Here is a 24319-nt window from a genome sequence, read left to right on the forward strand (position 1 = left end):
GTCTTTATACTGTATTAAAATGCAATACTATGTACTAGGATACCATTGAGAACAAAAACTCAGGTAAAATCTCAAATGGCACCCTAATCACCACAGCTCTGGGTCAAAAGTAGTGCACTTCATAGGAAATAGTGTGCCATTCGAGACGAAGCCTCAGTCACCGACCATTTGCATTACCATCTACAAGTGTCAAGATCCTAGATCAGATCACTAAAGCATGGTTGTAATATAATATGTATGGGTTGTACTTGTATTTTTGTCCAAATGCAGATGTTAGTCAGAGCATGAGGTTCAGATCAAAGGGACTTAATCACCCATAGAAACAGAATCTATAGAAAAAAGGAAATCTACCACTCACGAGTAGCAGACTAGTTTGTTCTTAAACTAACTAGTTGTCTGGCAACTAGTTACTTTCTTGTCAGCTAAGGTTGTGTCCCGATTTCTAAATCCTTATCAACTAAATGCGCACTTGTTCACTTCCCTTCTTGGATTGAAAAGGAAAGGACTGCTGTAAGAAATATGGTGGAATCACCCTCTCCCAATCCAAATACACTGCTCAAAAAAATTAAGGGAACACTAAAATAACACATCATCTGAATGAATGAAATATTCTTATTAAATACTTTTTTCTTTACATAGTTGAATGTGCCGACAACAAAATCACAAAAATTATAAATGGAAATCAAATGTATCAACCCATGGAGGTCTGGATTTGGAGTCACACTCAAAATTAAAGTGGAAAACCACACTACAGGCTGATCCAACTTTGATGTAATGTCCTTAAAACAAGTCAAAATGAGGCTCAGTAGTGTGTGGCCTCCACGTGCCTGTATGACCTCCCTACAACGCCTGGGCATGCTCCTGATGAGGTGGCGGATGGTCTCCTGAGGGATCTCCTCCCAGACCTGGACTAAAGCATCCGCCAAGCCCTGGACAGTCTGTGGTGCAACGTGGCAAGAGGAAGGCATTGATGCTATGGACTGGCCCGGTGGATGGAGCGAGACATGATGTCCCAGATGTGCTCATAGCATAGCATCAATGCCTTCCTCTTGCAGGAACTGCTGACACACTCCAGCCACAATGCATTGTCTTGCATTAGGAGGAACCCAGGGCCAACCGCACCAGCATATGGTCTCACAAGGGGTCTGAGGATCTCATCTCGGTACCTAATGGCAGTCAGGCTACCTCTGCGGCCCCCCAAAGAAATGCCACCCCACACCATGACTGACCCACCGCCAAACCGGTCATGCTGGAGGATGTTGCAGGCAGCAGAACGTTCTCCACGGCGTCTCCAGACAGTCATGTCTGTCACATGTGCTCAGTGTGAACCTGCTTTCATCTGTGAAGAGCACAGGGCGCCAGTGGCGAATTTGCCAATCTTGGTATTCTCTGGCAAATGAAAAACGTCCTGCATGGTATTGGGCTGTAAGCACAACCCCCACCTGTGGACGTCGGGCCCTCATACCACCCTCATGGAGTCTGTTTCTGACCGTTTGAGCAGACACATGCACATTTGTGGCCTGCTGGAGGTCATTTTGCAGGGCTCTGGCAGTGCTCCTCCTGCTCCTCCTTGCACAAAGGCGGAGGTAGCGGTCCTGCCGCTGGGTTGTTGCCCTCCTACCGCCTCCTCTACATCTCCTGATGTACTGGCCTGTCTCCTGGTAGCGCCTCCATGCTCTGGACACTACGCTGACAGACACAGCAAACCTTCTTGCCACAGCTCTCATTGATGTGCCATCCCGAATGAGCTGCACTACCTGAGCCACTTGTGTGGGTTGTAGACTCCTTCTCATGCTACCACTAGAGTGAAAGCACCGCCAGCATTCAAAAGTGACCAAAACATCAGCCAGGAAGCATAGGAATTGAGAAGTGGTCTGTGGTCCCCACCTGCAGAACCACTCCTTTATTGGGGGTGTCTTGCTAATTGCCTATAATTTCCACCTGTTGTCTATTCCATTTGCACAACAGCATGTGCAATTTGTCAATCAGTGTTGCTTCCTAAGTGGACAGTTTGATTTCACAGAAGTGTGATTGACTTGGAGTTACATTGTGTTTGTGTTCCCTTTAATTTTTTTGAGCAGTGTATGTTTTAATATCCATGGGTAGGAGTGAGCAAGTGTAAACTTGGGCAGCAATAGAGGCCTATGTTTAAACAGCCTCCGTTCCATCCTATCAAATGACTCAGCAGGTTCCATTTGATAAGCTATAAAATGGCAGCTCCTGTGTTCTGTAAGGTTTTATAGATCCACTAGTATTTATTTTCTGGAAAAGCATAGATTTTTAAACATAAAAAAAAATCTGAATTTATTCTGTCCTTTTAACTCATTTATTTTATAGGCTTTTTTTTTTTTAAATCATCTTTCTCAAAGGTGCCAGTAATTTTGGACCTGACCGTAGATGTGGATTTGTTTTGTTGCCGATACAGCAAAAGACCACTGCCCTATGGTGACTGGAGAAAGAGGCTCGTGTACGTTTCTGATTAGCCTGATATGTTGATTTGTCTTACTAAGTCCCTATGGTAAACACAGAACACTAACAGATTTGGCTCCAAGCTAGTTCCCAATATGCTGAATCAAACAGACTCCTCGTTCCTTTAAAAGTACATGTTTGTTTTTATAATTGCATCTGTGTACAATAAATATATTTAAGAAACAAATTAAGACATAAAAATCACTGTTCAAAAACTGGAAACGTGGGTGTTTAATGCTGGGTAAGTATAGGTTTTCATAAAATCATAGCAGTGACCATTCCAATGAACTTCCATCAACTTTAATTTCCAATGAACATTGTTACACACACACAACACAGAACGAGAATTTGTAGTTTGAGCATTTCACATCTTTATTTCTGTAGTTCTTTGACAATGTTGTGGCACCCAATGTCTACATTTCTTTCCAAAACGTGCACAAAAGTTACTTTATTTCCTGCAAATAATAAAAAATTAAATATGACTTGAGCAAAGAAAGCAAAGAGCAGGAAATTCATTTATTTTTAATCGCCCTGTCTTAGTTTCAGCGATTCATAATATCTTAGTTTCTCTCCTCACACTCACAGACACACCAGTCAGTCAGTTCAGGAGTTTCTCTCCTTTGGTAGTTAAAACAAATATTTCCTCCATTGAAGAAACATGATCACACGGGTGGGTGGGGCAAAAGTGAAGGTGGAAAAATAGGAATGACACAGAAACAAAAAAGTTAAGGTGACATGAATACATACAGTTTGAAATTGTTTTCAACAAATGCAATATCCATGTCTTCTAGTAGTGTTAGAGCTGTTTGTCATACCCAAAATACCAGCAGTGACCGATTTCCCCTTTAATTTTGTGAGCATAGTGACATAACCAAATGAAGGTGAGTTTTTAATTTCTGCAATGGATAAAATTACCAGGGGATCCAGAAAAACGTTTCAAATAAACTAGGGGGGGGCGCTAAAAATGCAGAAGAAAAAAAAGTATATTTTGTTTGGACATTTATTTGTTCTTTGTATAAAACAAAAATACAAAAACTTTTAGCGAACTAAACCTATTGAGATTTTTATACCTATACTCTTGTGATGGTGTCAAGAAAGATATGGAAAACTTTCTCCCTTCAACAAAAAATAACCTAAGAACAAATCATTAAAAACATCCAACTGGGACACAAAAGGCCTTAATAAAAAAAAAAAGTAAAAACATAAAAATGAATGCAGATCAAAGTAAAATCAGGTGGGTGGGCGTGATTTTCATAAAATAATAAAAATAAACTAAGTTGGATAGTTGCATTGACCACTTTAAAAGGAGAGAGCTGACTGATGGATCGATTGGTGGTAGAAGGTAACATGTGGGGGGGGGGGGGGGGGATTAGTGCAGATCACATCTATGCAGAGTCTGTTCTATCAGTTGGCCGCCAGTCCTGTAGCTTCAGAGGAGAGCCTGGAGAGAGACACATTGAGAGATCGAAGGGGGAGAGAATAAGCCATGCTGTGCGTTTCAAATTACAACAATAAAAGAGGACAAACTCACCTTTTCAAAATTTAACCTTCTTACAAACCTCCACACCGCTTTTTTCAGTTCATAAAATGTCTACCCAATAGATAAACCTCTAGAGGTGTATTAACTATCAATGGATAAGAGGATGTTGTTTCCTTGACATCAACCTCTTCAAAGAGTGTATTCCATGTCCTTCCATTTCACCTTACGGTCACTGACCTCTGATCAGTGCTAATAAATTGTAGTGCATCAGTGATTGCCAGCGAAATGATAAAAGAAGCAGGTATGGGTCGATTCAAGAGTCCTAATCTAGGCATTACGAGGACATCAATTTCCTGAAATTGTAAAGGTCCAACAGCCCATGATTAGCAGGGCTATATGATACCTGAGGGAAAATTATTATAGTGATTAAGCCCAACTTTACCCCATGTGGCATATAGATACATAAACAAAACAAGATTTTTGCACTATAATGAACACTTTACAAATATAACTAGCTACCCCACATACAGTTGAAGTCGGAAATGTACATACACTTAGGTTGGAGTCATTAAAACTTGTTTTTTAACCTCTCCACAAATGTATTGTTTTGACAAACTATAGCTTTGGCAAGTTGGTTAGGACATCTACTCTGTGCATGACAAGTAATTTTTCCAACAATTGTTTACAGACTTTACAGACACTTATAATTCACTGTATCACAATTCCAGTGGGTCAGAAGTTTGCATACACTAAGTTGCCTGGAAAATTTCAGAAAATTATGTAATGGCTTTAAAAGCTTCTGATAGGCTAATTGACATCATTTGAGTCAATTGGAGGTGTACCTGTGGATAGGCCTACCTTCAAACTCAGTGCCTCTTTGCTTGACATCATGGGAAAATCAAAAGAAAATCAGCCAATACCTCAGAAACAAATTGTAGACCTCCAAGGGTCTGGTTCATCCTTGGAAGCAAGTTCCAAAAGCCTGAAGGTACCACGTTCATCTGTACAAACAATAGTACGCAAGTACAAACACCATGGGACCACGCAGCAGTCATACTGGTCAGGAAGAAGACTCCTAGAGATGAATGGTGCAAAAAGTGCAAATCAACCCAGAACAGAAGCAAAAAACCTTGTGAAGATGCTGGAGGAAACAGGTACAAAAGTATCTATATCCACAGTAAAACGAGTCCTATACCGACATAACCTGAAAGGCCGCTCCGCAAGGAAGAAGCCACTGCTCCAAAACCGCCATAAAAAAGCCAGACTACGGTTTGCAACTGCACATGGGGACAAAGATCGTACTTTTTGGAGAAATGTCCTCTGGTCTGATGAAACAAAAATAGAACTGTTTGGCCATAATGACTATTGTTATTTTTGGAGGAAAAAGGGGGAGGCTTGCAAGCCGAAGAACACCATACCAACCATGAAGCATGGAGGACGCAGCATCATGTTGTGGGGGTGCTTTGCTGCAGGAGGGACTGGTGCACTTCAAAATAGATGGCATCATGAGGATGGAAAATGATTTGGATATACTGAAGCAACATCTTAAGACATCAGTTAGGAAGTTAAAGCTTGGTCGCAAATGGGTCTTCCAAATGGACAATCACCCCAAGCATACTTCTACAGTTGTGGAAAAATGGCTTAAGGACAACAAAGTCAAGGTATTGGAGTGGCCATCACAAAGCCCTGACCTCAATCCCATAGAACATTTGTGGGCAGAACTGAAAAGGCGTGTGCGAGCAAGGAGGCCGACAAACCTGACCCAGTTACACCAGCTCTGTCAGGAGGAATGGGTCAAAATTCACCCAACTTATTGTTGGAAGCTTGTGGAAGGCTATCCGAAACATTTGCCCCAAGTTAAACAATTTAAAGGCAATGCTACCAAATACTAATTGAGTGTATGTAAACTTCTGACCCACTGGGAATGTGATGTAAGAAATAAAAGCTGCAATAAATCACTCTACTATAATTCTGACATTTCACATTCTTAAAGTAAAGTGGTGATCCTAACTGACCTGAGACAGGGAATTTTTACTAGGATTAAATGTCAGGAATTGTGAAAAACTGAGTTGAAATGTAGTTGGCTAAGGTGTTTGTAAACCTCAGACTTCAACTGTATTATCCAGGACAAAGTTAATATTAAAATAAATTAAATACAGCATGAGATCTTAACATAAAGATGGCATGAGAGGTGCTACCTGAGCTTACAGCAAGAGAAAATCCAACCAAAAGCTTTTAATTAGTAACGTTGAAGTCGGTCTGAGACAAGCGTGCCCATGCTGATGCAGTCTTTAGATAGAACGATCAGGGACCTTCAAGGGGGTGAGCGAGACATAAACCAAGCAGTGGAACAAAGGACAAGGAGGAGAGAAGCCAGATCTTGAAGTGTAACTTTTTTTGTGACATTTTTTGATTAATTGTATAGTTAAGCATGTGGCATAAGGCACAGCCAGGTTTAAAGCAGTGACGACCAAGTACAGACAACGCTAAGCAACATCCCAAATGGCACCTTATTCCCTATAAAGTGTATCACTTTTGACCAGAGCCCACTTTTGACAAGGGCCCTGGTGACCATGCTGGTCATTTATGAACATTTGGCCATGTTCTGTTATAATCTCCACCCGGCACAGCCAGAAGAGGACTGGCCATCCCACATATGCTCTCTCTAATTCTCTCTTTCTTTCTCTCTCTCGGAGGACCTGAGCCCTAGGACCATGCCCCAGGAATACCTGACATGATGACTCCTTGCTGTCCCCAGTCCACCTGACTGTGCTGCTGCTCCAGTTTCAACTGTTCTGCCTTATTATTATTCGACCATGCTGGTCATTTATGAACATTTGAACATCTTGGCATCTTCTGTTATAATCTCCACCCGGCACAGCCAGAAGAGGACTGGCCACCCCACATAGCCTGGTTCCTCTCTAGGTTTCGGCCTTTCTAGGGAGTTTTTCCTAGCCACCGTGCTTCTACACCTGCATTGCTTGCTGTTTGGGGTTTTAGGCTGGGTTTCTGTACAGCACTTTGAGATATCAGCTGATGTACGAAGGGCTATATAAATAAATTTGATTTGATTTAGTGCACTATATAAGGAAGTGCCATTTGGGACACACTTCACGTCTGTACTGTAGTTTCTATTATGGCTGTAGCTTTAGTACGGAGAAAGCCTTCGCCTTTTAGACTTGGAGCCCAGCTCCGAGGAAAGCTTTGGCTCGGGATTGGCTGAGTGGACAGGGTTACCGGAGGAGGAGGGGCCAGTGGAAACAACATGGAGGGCCAGGAGGGGGAGGGGCTTAAGACTGAGCAGACCGGAGACACAGGGGACAGCAGGGGAGTTGGGTGGGAGTGGTGAGTCAGAGGAAGAAGGTCCTTGAGGAGCCAACAAGGACAGAGAGATGGAGGCGGAGGGGGGCGCCAAACAGGAGGAAGAAGAGAAGGAGGAAGCAGTAGAGGTAGCGGCAGGAAAGGTGGTAGTAGTGGAGAGAGGAGGGCAGAGGAGGCTGGTGCTGTGGGTCTGTTCAGGGTTCGAGGAGGAGAATTTAGAGGACTCTACGCTGTAGAAACAAGAGAGACAAGAAGGAAAAAGAGGGACACACAGTCGGGATGGGTTCCAGGATAGGCTGGTGAGTATGGAAGGAGTGAGGGGTAGACTTCAGGGTTGGGAGGGTGCATGAAGGGGAATCATAAGCAGACTGACAGTCAGGGAGGGGTGTGAGAGTGACAGGCATAGAAAAACTGACAATAGTGGCCATCAATGAGTAAACATCATTAGAAGACCAACTCATGTTTCAATAGACAATGTGCGTGTTTGAGATCGACTACGTTCCAGCCGGACTGCACAGGATCACTGATCTACAAATCACCTTCCATCCCCAAATAACTACTCATTATGTGATAAAAATCTGTGATTCTGTGCCTCGTCTTGTTCAAACTGATCCCCTCAAACATGCCATGGATAGGGGTGGGGGTTAAGCAGTTAACACAAACACATTGCACTGTAGGCAGACTAACTGGGAGGCACCAAAATGTCAAAAGGAAGTACCATGGTGTGGGGGTAGATGAGATTGGGTGGATTCTCAGTTCTACAAAAAAAAAAAAAAAGGGTGGGGGGGGCTTGGTTGAATACTGGGCGGAAGAAGGTCCTTCTGGAGAGCCACAGGCTTTTGTTCCAACCCAGCTGTTTTAGTTTGCGTTGGGCTGGATCAAAAGCCTACTGCACCAAGCAACTGTGGTGCTCCAGGACCAGGAGCAAAATTCCAGAAAGTTCCCAGAACTCAAAGTCCTCAGGTTTTTCAGAAAACATGTTGGAGGATTTCCAGAATCAGGAATGTGCAGGGAGGTAATCCTCCAACTGGAATTTAGGGGAAGTTTCTTGAATTTTGCAACCCAAAGTCAATTTATCCCCGACTCTAAAAGGACAAAAGATGGCAGTTGGTTAAAAAGCTTGTAACTAATGTGTCTGACCTGGCGTTGATGAGGTACTCTGCCAGGCTGATGGAGGCGGGGGAACCAGTGATGGTGACCTGTCTGTCTGCGGAGCCCTCGACAGGGTTCGCTATCTTTATCTGGGCACCCGACATCTGGCGGATCTCATTGATCTTAGCACCCTGGCGACCAATGATGCAGCCAATCAACTAGGAGGAAGAAAAACAGAAAGTCAGTTAAGCCAATCAACAAGATGGGAGACAAAACCAGGAATTCAGTTACGTCAATCAATTAGAGTGGAGTCGATTGATAGTGTGAAATGTCTAACCACTGGAGGGAAATGGAAGGGGAGGGTCAGTCATCACTGTGGAAATACTTACATCATTTGGAATGGTCATCTCATGGGAACTAGTTTGGGCAGACGCATCCATCCCTCCTAAATCAACAAGCCAAAAATACATAAAACAAGGATCCGGAACAATTTGGCACTCTTCATGATATGTAAATGCCATTGTGGTGGCAGGTTCAATGTAAAAACAAAATGTAAAAACAAAATCTTAACTGACATTTCAGTAGGTAAAGCCTTCGTCGAGGAGTTGTTTTCTCTATCCATGTGACAAACCAACGATGGCCTGACAGCCAGAACATTTGCATTTTGCCTCAACAAATATTTGTTTTTTTAAAAGCATAAAATGCACTCCTGCTGATGTTCTAATTTGGTCAACACACCAGTTCTGAGCGCAGTAGTTTCAATAACCTTATCTTTTTATACAAACTATTGTATTGTTAAGTCCAGTACCTTGGAATCCTTGGTTGCTTGGGGCCATTGGGAAGGGGCTCTGCTGCATGGCCAGCTGGTGTAACTTGGTGAGCTGTGGAGAGATAGAGGAAGACTGTGAGGGCAAGAGATGGGGCAGGGAGGGAGGAGAGAAATGGAAAGGAAAGAGAAGGGACAAGAAGCACAGTCAGTAAAGTACCAAAACCATTTCATTCACCATGGCATTCATTCATAATAGTAGTTGGAGTTGTGTTCATTACATAACAAACTAATGAACAGTTAGGGACTACCTGGACCTTCTGTTAAACTCAGTTGCATGCACTGATAAACACACAACCCAGCTATCTTATTTTCTTTCTCTAAAATGGACAAGTGTTGGATGGGATGTGGAATCATTCTTAAATTTGTACCCCATGGTCTTTCCACTGTAGCTCTGGAGAACTCGGACTCGGAATGTTTGCTTATAGTCTTCTGGCAGATGAATATGACACTACATGTTCTCAGTATGTAGGAATAGATATTTCCTGGCCTGTACCAAACAAAACCAACCAGGCCCACACAACTACAGGCCATAGTATAATCAACCCAGTAATAGTTAAGACAATAATATAAGATCAATAGTGAACATAAACATAATTTCTTAAACCATAACCTAGTGCTATGTTAAATAAAAATTTTGAGAATGACGTTACTGGTTAACACACTACCAAATACACCAACTCCTCTAAACGATTTGTCTATTAATATCATCTCTTCACCATAACGCAAATTTCTGATCAAACCCTTCCTCTTAAGGCATTTACAACCAGGCTGGGTTTGGAGACTTGGCCCTACAGTCTACCTAACACCTTTTCCTAGTGCACTGGTTGGAGGGAGGGTAGGTTAGGAATGGTAGATAAAAGAAATGGGAGGGCATGGAGGTACAGAGGATAGGGAACTGGGGGGCATAAATTGAGAGGTGAAGGGTAGGGATGATAGCATAAGGTAGGGAAGGTACGGAAAGGTAGGGCAGGGACAGGTAAGGATTTTGGGGGAAGGACAGAGGGTAGCGAGGATACGGACACCAGGAGGAAGAAATTGTGACAACAGCACTTACATCTGGCTGTGGTATCGCATGTTGTCCTTGAACGGCGTACGCCTGAAAAAAGAACAACGTGTTCATAGGCATCCTGTCCACATATCACGATTCGCAGCCACAAGAGTATACAGGACAAACGTATGTTAGAATGTTAAAAGTATAAAATCCCCATCCAAGAAATTTAAATGAAAATTTGCTCCTGAACGTATTTAGATGTTCCACAGAAAGGGGTGTGAAGACCTTTGCAATCAAGAGGTCTGTTTTATTAAATTTCCCGAACATTTCTATAATTTCTCTTTCACTTTGAAAATGTGGAGTATATTGTGTAGATAAGTGAGGGGAAATCTCAATTTGATCATTTAAATAGAAATTTAAGGCAACAAAATGTAAAAACGTTGCAAGGGTGTGTCGACTTTCACTAGGCATTGTACATCCATCTCAAACAACAATTTCAAGTTTAAAAATGGTTTGAAACAATTTAACTCTGCGCTCAGGACTAGAGCTTCCATAGTGTCTGTGCAGAGTGCCTGAATGTTTCATGTCCCCAAACAAGAGTATATTTTTCTTCAACACACACAGATCCTATAGGTCTATATCTCTAAATGCTCAATACATTTTAAAGTAGCCAAATCTTGAACAAAGTATCCATATTATAGAGAAAGATAACATATCTAAAGGAATGTTAAAGCGATTGAAAACACAGAAAAAACAATGCACGTTTCCATTCTGCCTAGCGGAGCATGAACTGGGCTTGGGTTTTCAGGGATTTTATTTATTAATTCTCCCAGTAACAGTAACAATGGTGGGTGGAGGGAGGTCTACTTCAGTTTAGGAATGGGGCTTTGAAATAAGTTCACTATTCGAATAATAGCATGCATTTGTGTGGGATTTCTGGATATTTTTTACTTAAGTTTTTAACCTTAGCACAAAGGCACAAGGGAGAGAGGCTGGCGCGATATTGCTGAAGCTGCAGAGGGGCCAGTGAAATGGGAGCAAGCAGACTCTCCTATGACGTATGGGAGGTCATAGCTACACTGAAAAGGTTTTTATTAAATTAATAATTTGAAATGTCATGGTATATCCTTGTATATGGATGGATATTTTAACTTGAAAAAAAGCCCTTTTCTCTGTTTAATAGGCCCCTACACTCTTGCCCACAAACATTAATTATTTACCTTTAACTAGGCAAGTCAGTTAAGAACAAATTCTTATTTTCAATGACGGCCTAGGAACAGTTCAGGGGCAGAACGACAGATTTGTACCTTGTCAGCTCGGTGGATTTGAACTTGCAACCTTTTGGTTACTAGTCCAACGCTCTAACCACTAGGCTACCCTGCTGCCCAAAAAATACTCCCACAAGTATTTGAATACTAATGCCCATTCAGATGTTCAAATAACCGTGCACATCCCTATTTCTGTTGGTAACCACCAGAGATGTCGTAACAGTAACAAAACCAAAGGCTGGGCAAAAGTATCAGAGTTTATTATTGGTAAATTCCCTATAAAAATACAGCAGGACACAGATAAACTACAGGTTAGTTCTCAGAGGAACCCCCCCATCCCCCTTCCCAGCCAGCAGTAAGTTGATTAAATTATCTAAATAAAAACATGTACAGTGGGGCAAAAAAGTATTGTCAGCCACCAATTGTGCAAGTTTTCCCACTTAAAAAGATGAGGCCTGTAATTTTCAACATAGTTACACTTCAACTATGACAGACGAAATGAGAAAAAAAATCCAGAAAATCACATTGTAGGATTTTTTATGAATTTATTTGCAAATTATGGTGGAAAATAAGTATTTGGTCAATAACAAAAGTTTCTCAATAATTTGTTATATACCCTTTGTTGGCAATGACAGAGGTCAAACATTTTCTGTAAGTCTTCACAAGGTTTTCACACACTGTTGCTGGTATTTTGGCCCATTCCTACATGCAGATCTCCTCTAGAGCAGTGATGTTTTGGGGCTGTTGCTGGGCAACACGGACTTTCAACTCCCTGCAAAGATTTTCTATGGGTTGAGATCTGGAGACTGGCTAGGCCACTCCAGGACCTTGAAATGCTTCTTACGAAGCCACTCCTTTGTTGCCCGGGCGGTGTGTTTGGGATCATTGTCATGCTGAAAGACCCAGCCACATTTCATCATCAATGCCCTTGCTGATGGAAGGTTTTCACTCAAAATCTCACGATACATGGCCCCATCTATTCTTTCCTTTACACGGATCAGTCGTCCTGTTCCCTTTGCAGAAAAACAGCCCCAAAGCATGATGTTTCCACCCACATGCTTCACAGTAGGTATGGTGTTCTTTGGATGCAACTCAGCATTCTTTGTCCTCCATACACGACGAGTTGTGTTTTTACCAAAAAGTTATATTTTGGTTTCATCTGACATTCTCCCAATCTTCTTCTGGATCATCCAAATGCTCTCTAGCAAACTTCAGACGGGCCTGGACATGTACTGGCTTAAGCAGGGGGACACGTCTGGCACTGCAGGATTTGAGTCCCTGGCGGCGTAGTGTGTTACTGATGGTAGGCTTTGTTACTTTGGTCCCAGCTCTCTGCAGGTCATTCACTAGGTCCCCACTGTGTGGTTCTGGGATTTTTGCTCACCGTTCTTGTGATCATTTTGACCCCACGGGGTGAGATCTTGCGTGGAGCCCCAGATCGAGGGAGATTATTTCCTAACAATTGCTCCCACAGTTGATTTCTTCTAACCAAGCTGCTTACCTATTGCAGATTCAGTCTTCCCAGGCTGGTGCAGGTCTACAATTTTGTTTCTGGTGTCCTCTGACAGCTCTTTGGTCTTGGCAATAGTGGAGTTTGGAGTGTGACTGTTTGACGTTGTGGACAGGTGTCTTTTATACTGATAACAAGTTCAAACAGGTAACGAGTGGAGGACAGAAGAGCCTCTTTAAGAAGAAGTTACTGGTCTGTGAGAGCCAGAAATCTTGCTTGTTTGTAGGTGACCAAATACTTATTTTCCACCATAATTTGCAAATGAATTCTTTAAAAATCCTACAATGTGATTTTCTGGATTTTTTCTCTCTCATTTTATCAGTCATAGTTGAAGTGTACCTATGATGAAAATTACAGGCCTCTCGTCTTTTTAAGTGGGAGAACTTGCACAATTGGTGGCTGACTAAATACTTTTTTGCCCCACTGTATATAAATGTGTAAAAATATATCAAACATACCTGTCCTCCAGCAAAGATGACAGGGGATCCTGAAGGTTTTGGTCGGTATGGGATGGTGACCCCCTTAGGGGGAGACTGGAGGAAAGGGAAAGTTAAAAGGAGAGACAGGAGACAAGGAGGGATGGGAGAGAAGGAGGGACAGGAAAATGGGTTTAATTCAGACGTGTTTTCAAAACACTTTTGTATAAGTAAGCAAGAGATGCCAAAATCGGTACCAAGAGGTTGTAAGGGTAATTTGACAAATGAATAAAATTATGAACATTTAAGCTGAATAAAAATAGAACAACGATTTGAGGATATTACTTACACTTACCTCGAGCATAACCACACAGATTTGCTTGACACACTCAATTATGGACTGGGGGGTCCCTGCGATGGTGATGGCCCGTTCTGTAGAGTTAGGAAGCATGTCCCCTGCCACCTGTACCTGAGCACCTGTCGACTAGAGAGAGAGGAGAGATTGACTGGTCTGGACTTACATATTACACTAACATTTTTGTAATTTAGCAGACGCTCATATCCAGACAAAACTTACAATCAGTGCTCTGAACTAAGGTAGGTAAAACGACCACCAGCAAGCAGTAACTTAGTCACTGCAAGTAAAACCTTTCAAAATAGCCACTTTCTGCTAAATCTGTGCAAGTCGGGGATGCAAACTGGTGAGGGCCCAAGAAGGTGACACTTTCTTTGCACTGAAACATCCATAAAATCCCTGCTAGGGGGAAATGCAAGTTAACTAATTAAACAAAGAATCTACATGATCAGTCTCTGTGTGTAAGATAAAGTGGTTAACGTGAATCTAACTCACAGCTAAAAAAAAATGTAAGAAAGCAATGCAATGTTATTTGTTGCCTAGATTTTACTGCAAACACTCAAGTCTTGAGAAAAAAACAATACACTAAAATGGCAGTTAGCCATGACAGGCTTTTTAATAGAAAGCTTGTGACCACACAATCTATATATTGCACTTCAGAAAAAAACATTTAAAGTAGAAATAGAATGAAACAGGGATTCTATTTTTTTTTTATTATAGTGGCCACTATGGTAGACATCAATCAAGTGCACAAGGCTACATGTGTGCAAAAATAACATTCAGAGTAAAAATCTAATAATCCCCCCTCACTCACACAAGTGTTATAGGAAAGTTCAACAAAACCAATATCTTTGGGCTACACAGCACATTATTACATTGTAGAATAGATGTCCACAGGCAGAAAGTGTACAATGTGCCAGCTGAGCATGATACCCGTTGTTGGCATAATTTAAAAAGTGTATTGAAAAAGTGAGAAGGGGGAGGGGGAGTGTGTGGTGTTCCTTTCACCTCTATTAGAGGTCGACCGATTAATCGGAATGGCCGATTAATTAGGGCTGATTTCAAGTTTTCATAACAATCGGAAATCGGTATTTTTGGGTGCCGATTTGCCGATACATTATTTTTTTTTACACCTTTATTTAACTAGGCAAGTCAGTTAAGAACACATTCTTATTATAAATGACGGCCTAGGAACGGTGGGTTAACTGCCTCGTTCAGGGGCAGAAAGACAGATTTTCACCTTCTCAGCTCGGGGGATCCAATCTTGCAACCTTAGTTAACTAGTCCAACGCAATAACGACCTGCCTCTCTCTCGTTGCACTCCAGGAGCCTTTTACGCAAATGCAGCAAGCCAAGGTAAGTTGCTAGCTAGCATTATACTTATATTATAAAAAACAATCAATCATAATCACTAGTTAACTACACATGGTTGATGATATTACTAGATATTATCTAGCGTATCCTGTGTTGCATATGATCTGACTGAGCATACAATTATCTAAGTATCTGACTGAGCGGTGTTAGGCAGAATCAGGCGCGTAAACATTCATTCAAACAGCACTTTCGTGCGTTTTGCCAGCAGCTCTTCGTTGTGCGTCAAGCATTGCGCTGTTCATGACTTCAAACCTATCAACTCCCGAGATGAGGCTGGTGTAACCGAAGGGAAATGGCTGGCTAGTTAGCGCGTGCTAATAGCGTATCGAACTTCACTCGCTCTGAGCCTTGGGGTGGTTATTTCCCTTGCTCTGCATGGGTAACGCTGCTTCAATGTGGTGGCTGTTGTCGTTGTGTTGCTGGTTCGAGCCCAGGGAGGAGCGAGGAGAGGGACGGAAGCTATACTGTTACACTGGCAATACTAAAGTGCCTATAAGAACATCCAATAGTCAAAGGTAAAAGAAATACAAATGGTATAGAGGGAAATAGTCCTATAATAACTAAAACCTACAGTGGGGCCAAAAAGTATTTAGTCAGCCACCAATTGTGCAAGTCCTCCCACTTAAAAAGATGAGGCCTGTAATTTTCATCATAGGTACACTTCAACTATGACAGAAAAAATGAGAAAGAAAATCCAGAAAATCACATTGTAGGATTTTTAATGAATTTAGTTGCAAATTATGGTGGAAAATAAGTATTTGGTCAATAACAAAAGTTTCTCAATACTTTGTTATATACCCTTTGTTAGCAATGACAGAGGTCAAACATTTTCTGTAAGTCTTCACAAGGTTTTCACACACTGTTGCTGGTATTTTGGCCCATTCCTCCATGCAGATCTCCTCTAGAGCAGTGATGTTTTGGGGCTGTTGCTGGGCAACACGGACTTTCAACTCCCTCCAAAGATTTTCTATGGGGTTGAGATCTGGAGACTGGCTAGGCCACTCCAAGACCTTGAAATGCTTCTTACGAAGCCACTCCTTCGTTGCCCAGGCGGTGTGTTTGGGATCATTGCAATGCTGAAAGACCCAGCCACGTTTCATCTTCAATGCCCTTTGCTGATGGAAGGAGGTTTTCACTCAAAATCTCACGATACATGGCCCCATTCAATCTTTCCTTTACACGGATCAGTCGTCCTGGTCCCTTTGCAGAAAAACAGCACCAAAGCATGATGTTTCCACCCCCATGCTTCACAGTAGGTATGGCATTCTTTGTCCTCCAAACACGACGAGTTGAGTTTTTACCAAAAAGTTATATTTTGGTTTCATCTGACCATATGACATTCTCCCAATCGTCTTCCAAATGCTCTCTTCAGACGGGCCTGGACATGTACTGGCTTAAGCAGGGGTACACGTTTGGCACTGCAGGATTTGAGTCCCTGGCGGCGTAGTGTGTTACTGATGGTATGCTTTGTTACTTTGGTCCCAGCTCTCTGCAGGTCATTCACTAGGTCCCCCCGTGTGGTTCTGGGATTTCTGCTCACTCTTGTGATCATTTTGACCCCACGGGGTGAGATCTTGCGTGGAGCCCCAGATCGAGGGAGATTATCAGTGGTTTTGTATGTCTTCCATTTCCTAATAATTGCTCCCACATTTGATTTCTTCAAACCAAGCTGCTTACCTATTGCAGATTCAGTCTTCCCAGCCTGGTGCAGGTCTACAATTTTGTTTCTGGTGTCCTTTGACAGCTCTTTGGTCTTGCCCATAGTGGAGTTTGGAGTGTGACTGTTTGACGTTGTGGACAGGTGTCTTTTATACTGATAACAAGTTCAAACAGGTGCCATTAATACAGGTAATGAGTGGAGGACAGAGGAGCCTCTTAAAATAAGAAATTACAGGTCTGTGAGAGCCAGAAATCTTGCTTGTTTGACCAAATACTTATTTTCCACCATAATTTGCAAATAAATTCATTTAAAATCCCTACAATGTGATTTTCTGGATTTTTTTTCTCTCGTTTTGGCTGTCATAGTTGAAGTGTACATATGATGAAAATTACAGGTCTCTCTCATCATCATTTTTAAGTGGGAGAACTTGCACAATTGGTGGCTGACTAAATACTTTTTTTGCCCCACTGTAAAACTTCTTACCTGGGAATATTGAAGACTCATGTTAAAAGGAACCACCAGCTTTCATACGTTCTCATGTTCTGAGCAAGGAACTGAAACGTTAGCTTTCTTACATAGCACATATTGCACTTTTACGTTCTTCTCCAACACTTTGTTTTTGCATTATTTAAACCAAATTGAACAGGTTTCATTATCTACTTGAGGCTAAATAGATTTTATTGATGTATTATATTAAGTTAAAATAAGTGTTAATTCAGTATTGTTGTAATTGTCATTATTACAAATACATGTTTTATTTATTTTTTTAAATCGGCATTGGCTTTTTTGGTCCTCCAATAATCGGTATTGGTATCGGCGTTGAAAAATCATAATCGGTCGACCTCTAACCTCTACAGTGGCATCCAGCTTAAGCCAGGCCCAGCTCCAGCTACACTTGATCCCTGAATCCACTTGTTTAACTTCTTGCTCCTACTTGAGACGCAGATGTCTCAAGTAGACACCTGGAAATGCAAATGCGCTACGCTAAATGTACTCGTTAAAACTCAAACGTTCATCAAAATGCACATGCAGGGTATTGAAATAAAGCTACACTCGTTGTGAACCTAGCCAACAAGTCAGATTTTTAAAATGCTTTTCGGCGAAAGCATGAGAAGCTATTATCTGATAGCATGCAACACCTCAAAATGCCTGAATGCGACGTAAACAAAGATTTAGCTTATATGCTACACAAAACGCAGAAATAAAATATAAAACATTCATTACCTTTGACGAGCTTCTTTCTTGGCACTCCTATATGCCCCATAAACATCACTATTGGGTCTTTTTTTCGTTTAAATCGGTCCATATATACCCAAAATAGCTTTCTATGGAAGCTGTGTCATTCAGAAAAAAACATCGTTTTTAAACGCTGCGTCATTTTTTAAAATTAAAAAAGTCGACGATAAACTTTCACAAAACACTTCGAAATACTTTTGTAATCCAACTTTAGGTTTTAGTAAACGTTTATAATCTATCAAATTGATTACAGGGCGATGTGTATTCAATAGCTCCTCGTCTTCAAATCAATGGCTGCCAATGTGCACATTCAAAACATCCTGGTGGAGACCGGAAGAAATTGAATCCAGTTAGTTGGATTTACCAAGAAAAAACTCCCTGGAAAATGACGACATCGTGTGGAATCTGTAGGAATTGCATGCAGATCCATAATTAATTTTGTGCCCTTTTAACAACCCATGAAAGTGACGCATGGAAATTATTTTTAGCTTTCAGAGAGCAGTTTTTCTTGCGTTTTTCGATGAAACACACGATCTGTTATAGTCACAGCCGTGATTTAACCAGTTTTAGAAACTTCAGAGTGTTTTCTATCCACACATACTAATCATATGCATATACTATATTCCTGGCATGAGTAGCAGGACGCTAAAAAGTTGCGCGATTTTTAACAGAATGTTCGAAAAAGGAAGGGGTAGACTTAAGAGGTTTAACAAGCAACACCTCATTTTCACCTAATTCTCTCATTCTGAAAATTAACCACATTCTGTAGAGGGAAAACATTAGCTCACAGATAGCAGTTAGTTCATTAGCTAGTTAACATTTCACACAGATTGCCAGGGTCCAGTAAGCAAGTAACACGTTATAACTTGAGAAACGGCAAGGAGTCGCATACCAGTTAACACTATAGTGAATTGGTTAGGTTACTAAAGTTAGCTCATCTGATGTTGTAATGTTAGCTAGCTAGCTGTCTGACTTTATTAAATCAGCTAATTTTCACACCATAAACTCCATTTGATCAGGTAAGTTGGCTAATGTTGCCCAACATTTCTCTGGCTAGCTAACGGAGAATTCGATCCAGCTAGCAAGATACTTAATGTTAACAATACTTGTTCAACCACGCTTTCTCCCTCACATAAGGGCTGGGTGATATGGCCAAAATATCATATGGTATTTTTCACATGACAGTATTTTATGTTTTTTGATTAATAAAAGTTCTACATTTGCTTTATGAGTAGTGGGTGACCCTAGGGTGGCAACATATATCCTAAATGATTTCAATGGGTCTTTCTCCATTCAGATTGTTTTATGCTGTTCAATTCAACCCAAAATAATTTTCTGCATTTCCATCAATTTCCACACTGCCACGATATTGGCAAAAATACAAAATGTATTTTTAACCAAATGTTGCAATTGTGATTAAGATCAAAACACTTGGGTGAACTTTTGGAATCAAAGAAATAGAATGTTTATTATAATTCTATAGATGGAATATAACAAATAAAGGGGACTTTGAATAGTGTTGTTTGACATGACAACGAATGAAAATGCCATGGATAAGTTATTGTGACAGGGTAGGAACCAAAGTGATGTTCAGTGTTTCTTAGGGGACCTTACAGTCTTTGGCTACATTAAATCTTTTATGGGGCGGCAGCGTAGCTTAGTGGTTAGAGCGTAACCCACTGTTCCTAGGCCGTCATTGAAAATAAGAATTTGTTCTTAACTGACTTGCCTAGTTAAATAAAGGTAAAATAAAAATAAATAAATTCATGTAGCCAACATTCATGCGTCACCTTTTCGCTTTAATTTAGAATATACTGTTGCACAAACATGCTGATTTAGGCCTCCACCAGCACTGGTATCAGGCTGTATTAGCTAGCTACATTTGCTCTGACTCAGTACTTTTATTAGCTAACATTAGTTAGCTAGCGATTAGCATTAGTGGCTAACACTATTTAGCTTAACTTACTAAGAAAATACAAACTAGCTGTTTGCAGATGTGAGAAACAAACTAATATTGTAATTATAGAACGCTTGTGGATTTATATTAAGATCAAAGTGGAAACAACATTGTCGTCATCAACATTGTTACATGTGCTGCATTGACCATGCAGACTGAATGAAACAGTCTCGTGGTCAAGCAACAACAAATGCGCTCCTCGAGTGACAGGGGTGGGACTAGGTCTGTGTGGAAAGCGGCATGGAAAGAGAGAACGTAGAGGGATGACCCAAGTAGCGGAGTAAACTATGAAAACGGACGTTACACACTGCGCATCACATTTAACAAACCAAATATTAAAATACCATTATAGAAGGTAAAGTAAAAAACCCAAACAGGTCAGTGCATTAATACCGGTACATAGTAAAATACGGTATACCGCCCAGCCCTACCTTACCTCAAACTTTCCAAATGCCAGTTGTTTTTCGGTTACAGCTCATGAAATACGGGTCATCACCTTCTCACCCCCATCTCCGTGGTCAGGTTTCTCACCTACCTCTGTTATCGTTCAGGGGACGCGCTGCTGCAACTGGCAAACTGCCTTTGCACTCATCCTAGAGCACGTGCTGATGCTGTAACAAGCAAATTGGTTGTATCTTCTAACTTCAGTCGCGTGTTGCATTCTGTTAATGTGAACGATTGGTTGAGCCTTGGATACAGCCAGTATTGCTCCAAACGCGCTTCACTTGTTCGCTTACAGCCAGTAGTGATCCAAAGCCTCCTCCCCCACCCAAACTTTTCTCATCTACACAAATCACGTAGGTCACCTATTTTGGATTCAAAAATTATAATTTCACCGAGATGTGACTAGTTTGCATTGCTGGCTAGTAAGAAAAAGCAAGTGCAAATGTGAGTACATGTTCTCCCACCCACCTCTCGGATTTCTTTGATCTTGCAGCCTCCCTTGCCAATGAGGGACCCACACTGGCTGGCTGGCACAACGATGCGGAGGGTGACAGGGGGCTTGCTGGTGGCCGTACTGTTCGTCATGGAGCTGCTGATGTCCTGGGAGAGAAGATTGATTGATCAATGAACTTACTCCACAACTTCCACTTGACAACATCATTGATGGATATGTGAGAGGTGTTCAGACACTCTTGGAGGACAACTGTAAACAGATGTATTGTTAATAAATAACCTTTTTTCAAATCAACTTCCAATAGTCCTCTAGGATTAGTTGAACACCTCACACATCCAGTCAGCCCCTCTATTCATGCACCTGAGAGGTAGTGTTAATCGGTTCCGTAAAAGTAGCCACATCGCATTCCCTATAGATGCCAAAGTGACAAATAAAACAGTTGGGCCTGGACAAGACAGGGTAATTAAGTTACCTCTTCCAGCTTTTCGATGATCATGGAGAACGCTTTGAAGATGGCGGTGGTGGGGCCTGCCAAAGTGATGATCCTCTCAGGACAGTTGCCCTCGGAGATGTTGATGCGAGCTCCGCTCTGGACGCAGGGGGATGGGAAATTCACCATTAGTTATAAGAGTTATATAAAAGAGGTGCAACTAACAGAACACAAACAGCTTTAGTGTCATTTAGAAACAGAAGGCATCTGTCACCTCTTCTCTCATCTTCTTCACAGATTCACCTTTCTTGCCAATGATGCTTCCAACTTCCTAAAAGAAAAACAAATACATTTAGAAATGTAATTCCTAAACTTTAGTCACCTGCTGTGGGAGGTCACTCCTTGCATCAGCAATCTAATGGTCAGCATGACATTACCTAGCCTTTAGCACCGTGGGCTAACAGTCATCTGCTGTGGGATCTTGCTCACCTTGCCGTGCATGAGCAATCTAATGGTCAGGGTGACATTGAGTCCTCCTTCAATAACACCGGAGTCCATAACTACCACTGGATGGGAGAGTAGCTGCTGCAGATGGGTCAAAACTGGGGTATGGTCACAAAGATTGGATCTGGAGGTAAGACAAGAAAAAAGTGAGAAAAGTAGGAAAAGTTAGAATAGTGCATTGGAAGTATTATGGGGCCGAGGGAAGAGCAGGAGAACAATTGAATATAGAATGTGAGAACAGTGAACAGAACAAGACTGGTGGTTTTGGTTTTTAATTCAGCCTATGACTTTGTACAATAATACTAAATAGCTAGCGAACTATTGAACTCATAAAACTTGATAGGAAGGTATCAAGTAAATGATCCAAGCTGCTGAAACCATCCAAATAATGCCATGTCACTTACAACAGTAGCTGCTTTTAGTTCAATGGATGAGATGATCTGTAGGCACTGATGTTCTTACAAACTAATCAAACACCTGATCTAAACTGATTGCCATTATTATAAGAGTGAAACATCAATTTGCAGCTCGTCACCTTGCTGCATAAACTAAACTCTGTACCTTTACAGAGTAGAGTTGCTATAAGTGTTGGCTGAGAGTACCACCAACTACATTGAGTCGCTATCAGGGATGTAAAAATGTACATTATTTTATTCCACCTTGTACCCATGTTTGTCCCGTGTACTGTGGGCTTTTCTTTGGGTGCTGAATTGAGTCGTTTTTGATTAAGAAGTCATTTTGAGTGAGGTCTGTCATATTGCACCCTTTAATCCACAGCTTTTCAATGGAGTGCGAAGTTAAGACTTCAAAACGTGCTCTACTACTCGATACTTTAATACATATACATTTTTTAACGCTTACTGCTTACCGTGCTTGTCAGTTGTAATCCATAGTTTGATAAATCTATAATGCATTCTGTGTCCCTTGCCAAAACTACTGTAAGAATCTGCCGTGAAATGACGGTCTGCTCCTTCTCAACAACGGCTAACGTTACCTATGCAGAGGAAAAAATGTTACTTTATTTAATTTTTTTAAACTACGGATTTCAGCACCCAAAGAAAAGCTAGTACAATGTAAGCAATGAACAATATATTTTTACGAGTATGGACTGATAGTGGTACACTCCGCCAACACTCAACTCCGTAGAGATGTAGCTAACGTTATATGGAAAGAGTTGAGTTCTCAGCTAGCTAACTTCTGACCCACCAAAATAATGGGGCCTTCTAGTATGAGGTTGCGTCCATGATTATCATTAGAACTGTATCATAATTCATGCAAAGTAACATGCCATTAGACTAAAAGGAACACATTTAGTTGGCGTGGTCATCATAGCAATGGTTCACGTGTGCATATTTTAGCTTGCTAGTAGCACACTTCTTGCATGTTAGACTAACAAACAGGTTAATGGTCCCAAGACTGAATCCGGAACGAAAGGAACTCACGGCTCAGTTCGTAAATGAATGGACAATGTGTCCGATTACTTGGCTCCAATGAATTTAACTGCACTCATAGCTAAGGCACGCAGTTTAGCCTCACCGGCCGGCTCTAGTTTAGCTTTTAGCTAGATTTACGACCTAGCATAGCGCGCTAACTAGCAAGTTAACTGAGTGGCTAGCATCCATATGTGGAGCATGTGTACATTGTATGAATGGCTGTGCTGTAGTCATTCACGCTAGCACGGTTTCAAGAATATATCGGCTACAAACACCAACACTCGTCATTTACAAATGGAAAAGCGTAAATAGCAGCCATTTGGCTGGCTTTGTGAGCTGCGTGCAAGTCGTGCGGCCTGGCAAATTCACGCGGTGGGTTTATTTGTGATTGTATTGCACACACATATAAAATGTTCTTACCTGATCCGTGTTTTGGGATGCGTTGTCGGGGAGGGGGTGGGGTTGTGAGGGTAGAAAGGGAGAGGTTCGGGAGGGTAGAAACCCGGGGGAGAGTTTTAAAAGGATTCGGGGAAGAGGGAAGTGTGAGATGATGATCGGGCTCCACTCGCTGAGCTGCTTCTTCTTCCATGATATAATGGCGGTCCGTAAACAAACGTTAAAGGTGCATGCCGCCACCTACTGTTTAGGAGTGTGGTCAATCACGGTTTACAACATAAGCTCCACATTTCTAAATCCTCCTGCCTAGTACTTCTGAGAAAATTAAAAAAATAACCCTTAAAAAAGAGCTCTACTGACTTATAATAGACCCTCCCGCATGCCCCAAATCCCTTCCAACCCCGACTTCAATCTTTCTGTCTCTTCAACATACATACTACCGTTTCACCAACCATACACTCCAGATGTAACAGTATAGCTTCCATCCCTCTCCTCGCTCCAACCTTGGTTCGAACCAGGGACCCTCTGCACACATCAACCACAGTCACTCATGAAGCATCGTTACCCATTGCGCCACAAAAGTTACATCCAAAAGTTACATTCCATAGTCTATTTTTTGCATTACTTGCAAATAAACTGTTAGTCGAGGAGGAATTAGATTTCCAAATGCATCAGAGAAAGAGCTTGAGTATGAAGCAAG

The 24319-nt window shown here is 41.6% G+C and overlaps 1 protein-coding gene across 8 annotated transcripts; it reads right to left on the reverse strand.

Moving 5' to 3' along the window:
• Nucleotides 1-2816: 2816 nt before the first annotated feature.
• LOC110527685 (poly(rC)-binding protein 2) lies at nucleotides 2817-23837 on the reverse strand. 8 transcript variants are annotated; one of them, XM_090240666.1, is made up of 13 exons: nucleotides 23644-23826; nucleotides 22659-22784; nucleotides 21776-21914; nucleotides 21561-21617; nucleotides 21329-21445; nucleotides 20871-21002; nucleotides 13732-13860; nucleotides 13419-13493; nucleotides 10246-10287; nucleotides 9171-9243; nucleotides 8752-8807; nucleotides 8411-8580; nucleotides 2817-3910 (listed from the first exon to the last, which is right to left on the reverse strand). In XM_090240666.1, the coding sequence occupies exons 3-13, from the start codon at nucleotides 21842-21844 to the stop codon at nucleotides 3874-3876; spliced, it is 957 nt and encodes a 318-aa protein (XP_090096792.1). In that variant the 5' UTR covers nucleotides 21845-21914; nucleotides 22659-22784; nucleotides 23644-23826; the 3' UTR covers nucleotides 2817-3873. The 8 variants fall into 8 exon arrangements, with proteins under 8 accessions (XP_090096792.1, XP_090096790.1, XP_090096791.1 ...); XM_090240664.1 differs by having other exon boundaries at nucleotides 9171-9264; XM_090240665.1 differs by having other exon boundaries at nucleotides 13726-13860.
• Between the last annotated feature and the right edge of the window lie 482 nt (nucleotides 23838-24319).

Source organism: Oncorhynchus mykiss, chromosome 7 (genome assembly GCF_057628025.1).
Source record: "Oncorhynchus mykiss isolate SJ-2025 chromosome 7, ASM5762802v1, whole genome shotgun sequence".
Taxonomy (NCBI): domain Eukaryota; kingdom Metazoa; phylum Chordata; class Actinopteri; order Salmoniformes; family Salmonidae; genus Oncorhynchus; species Oncorhynchus mykiss.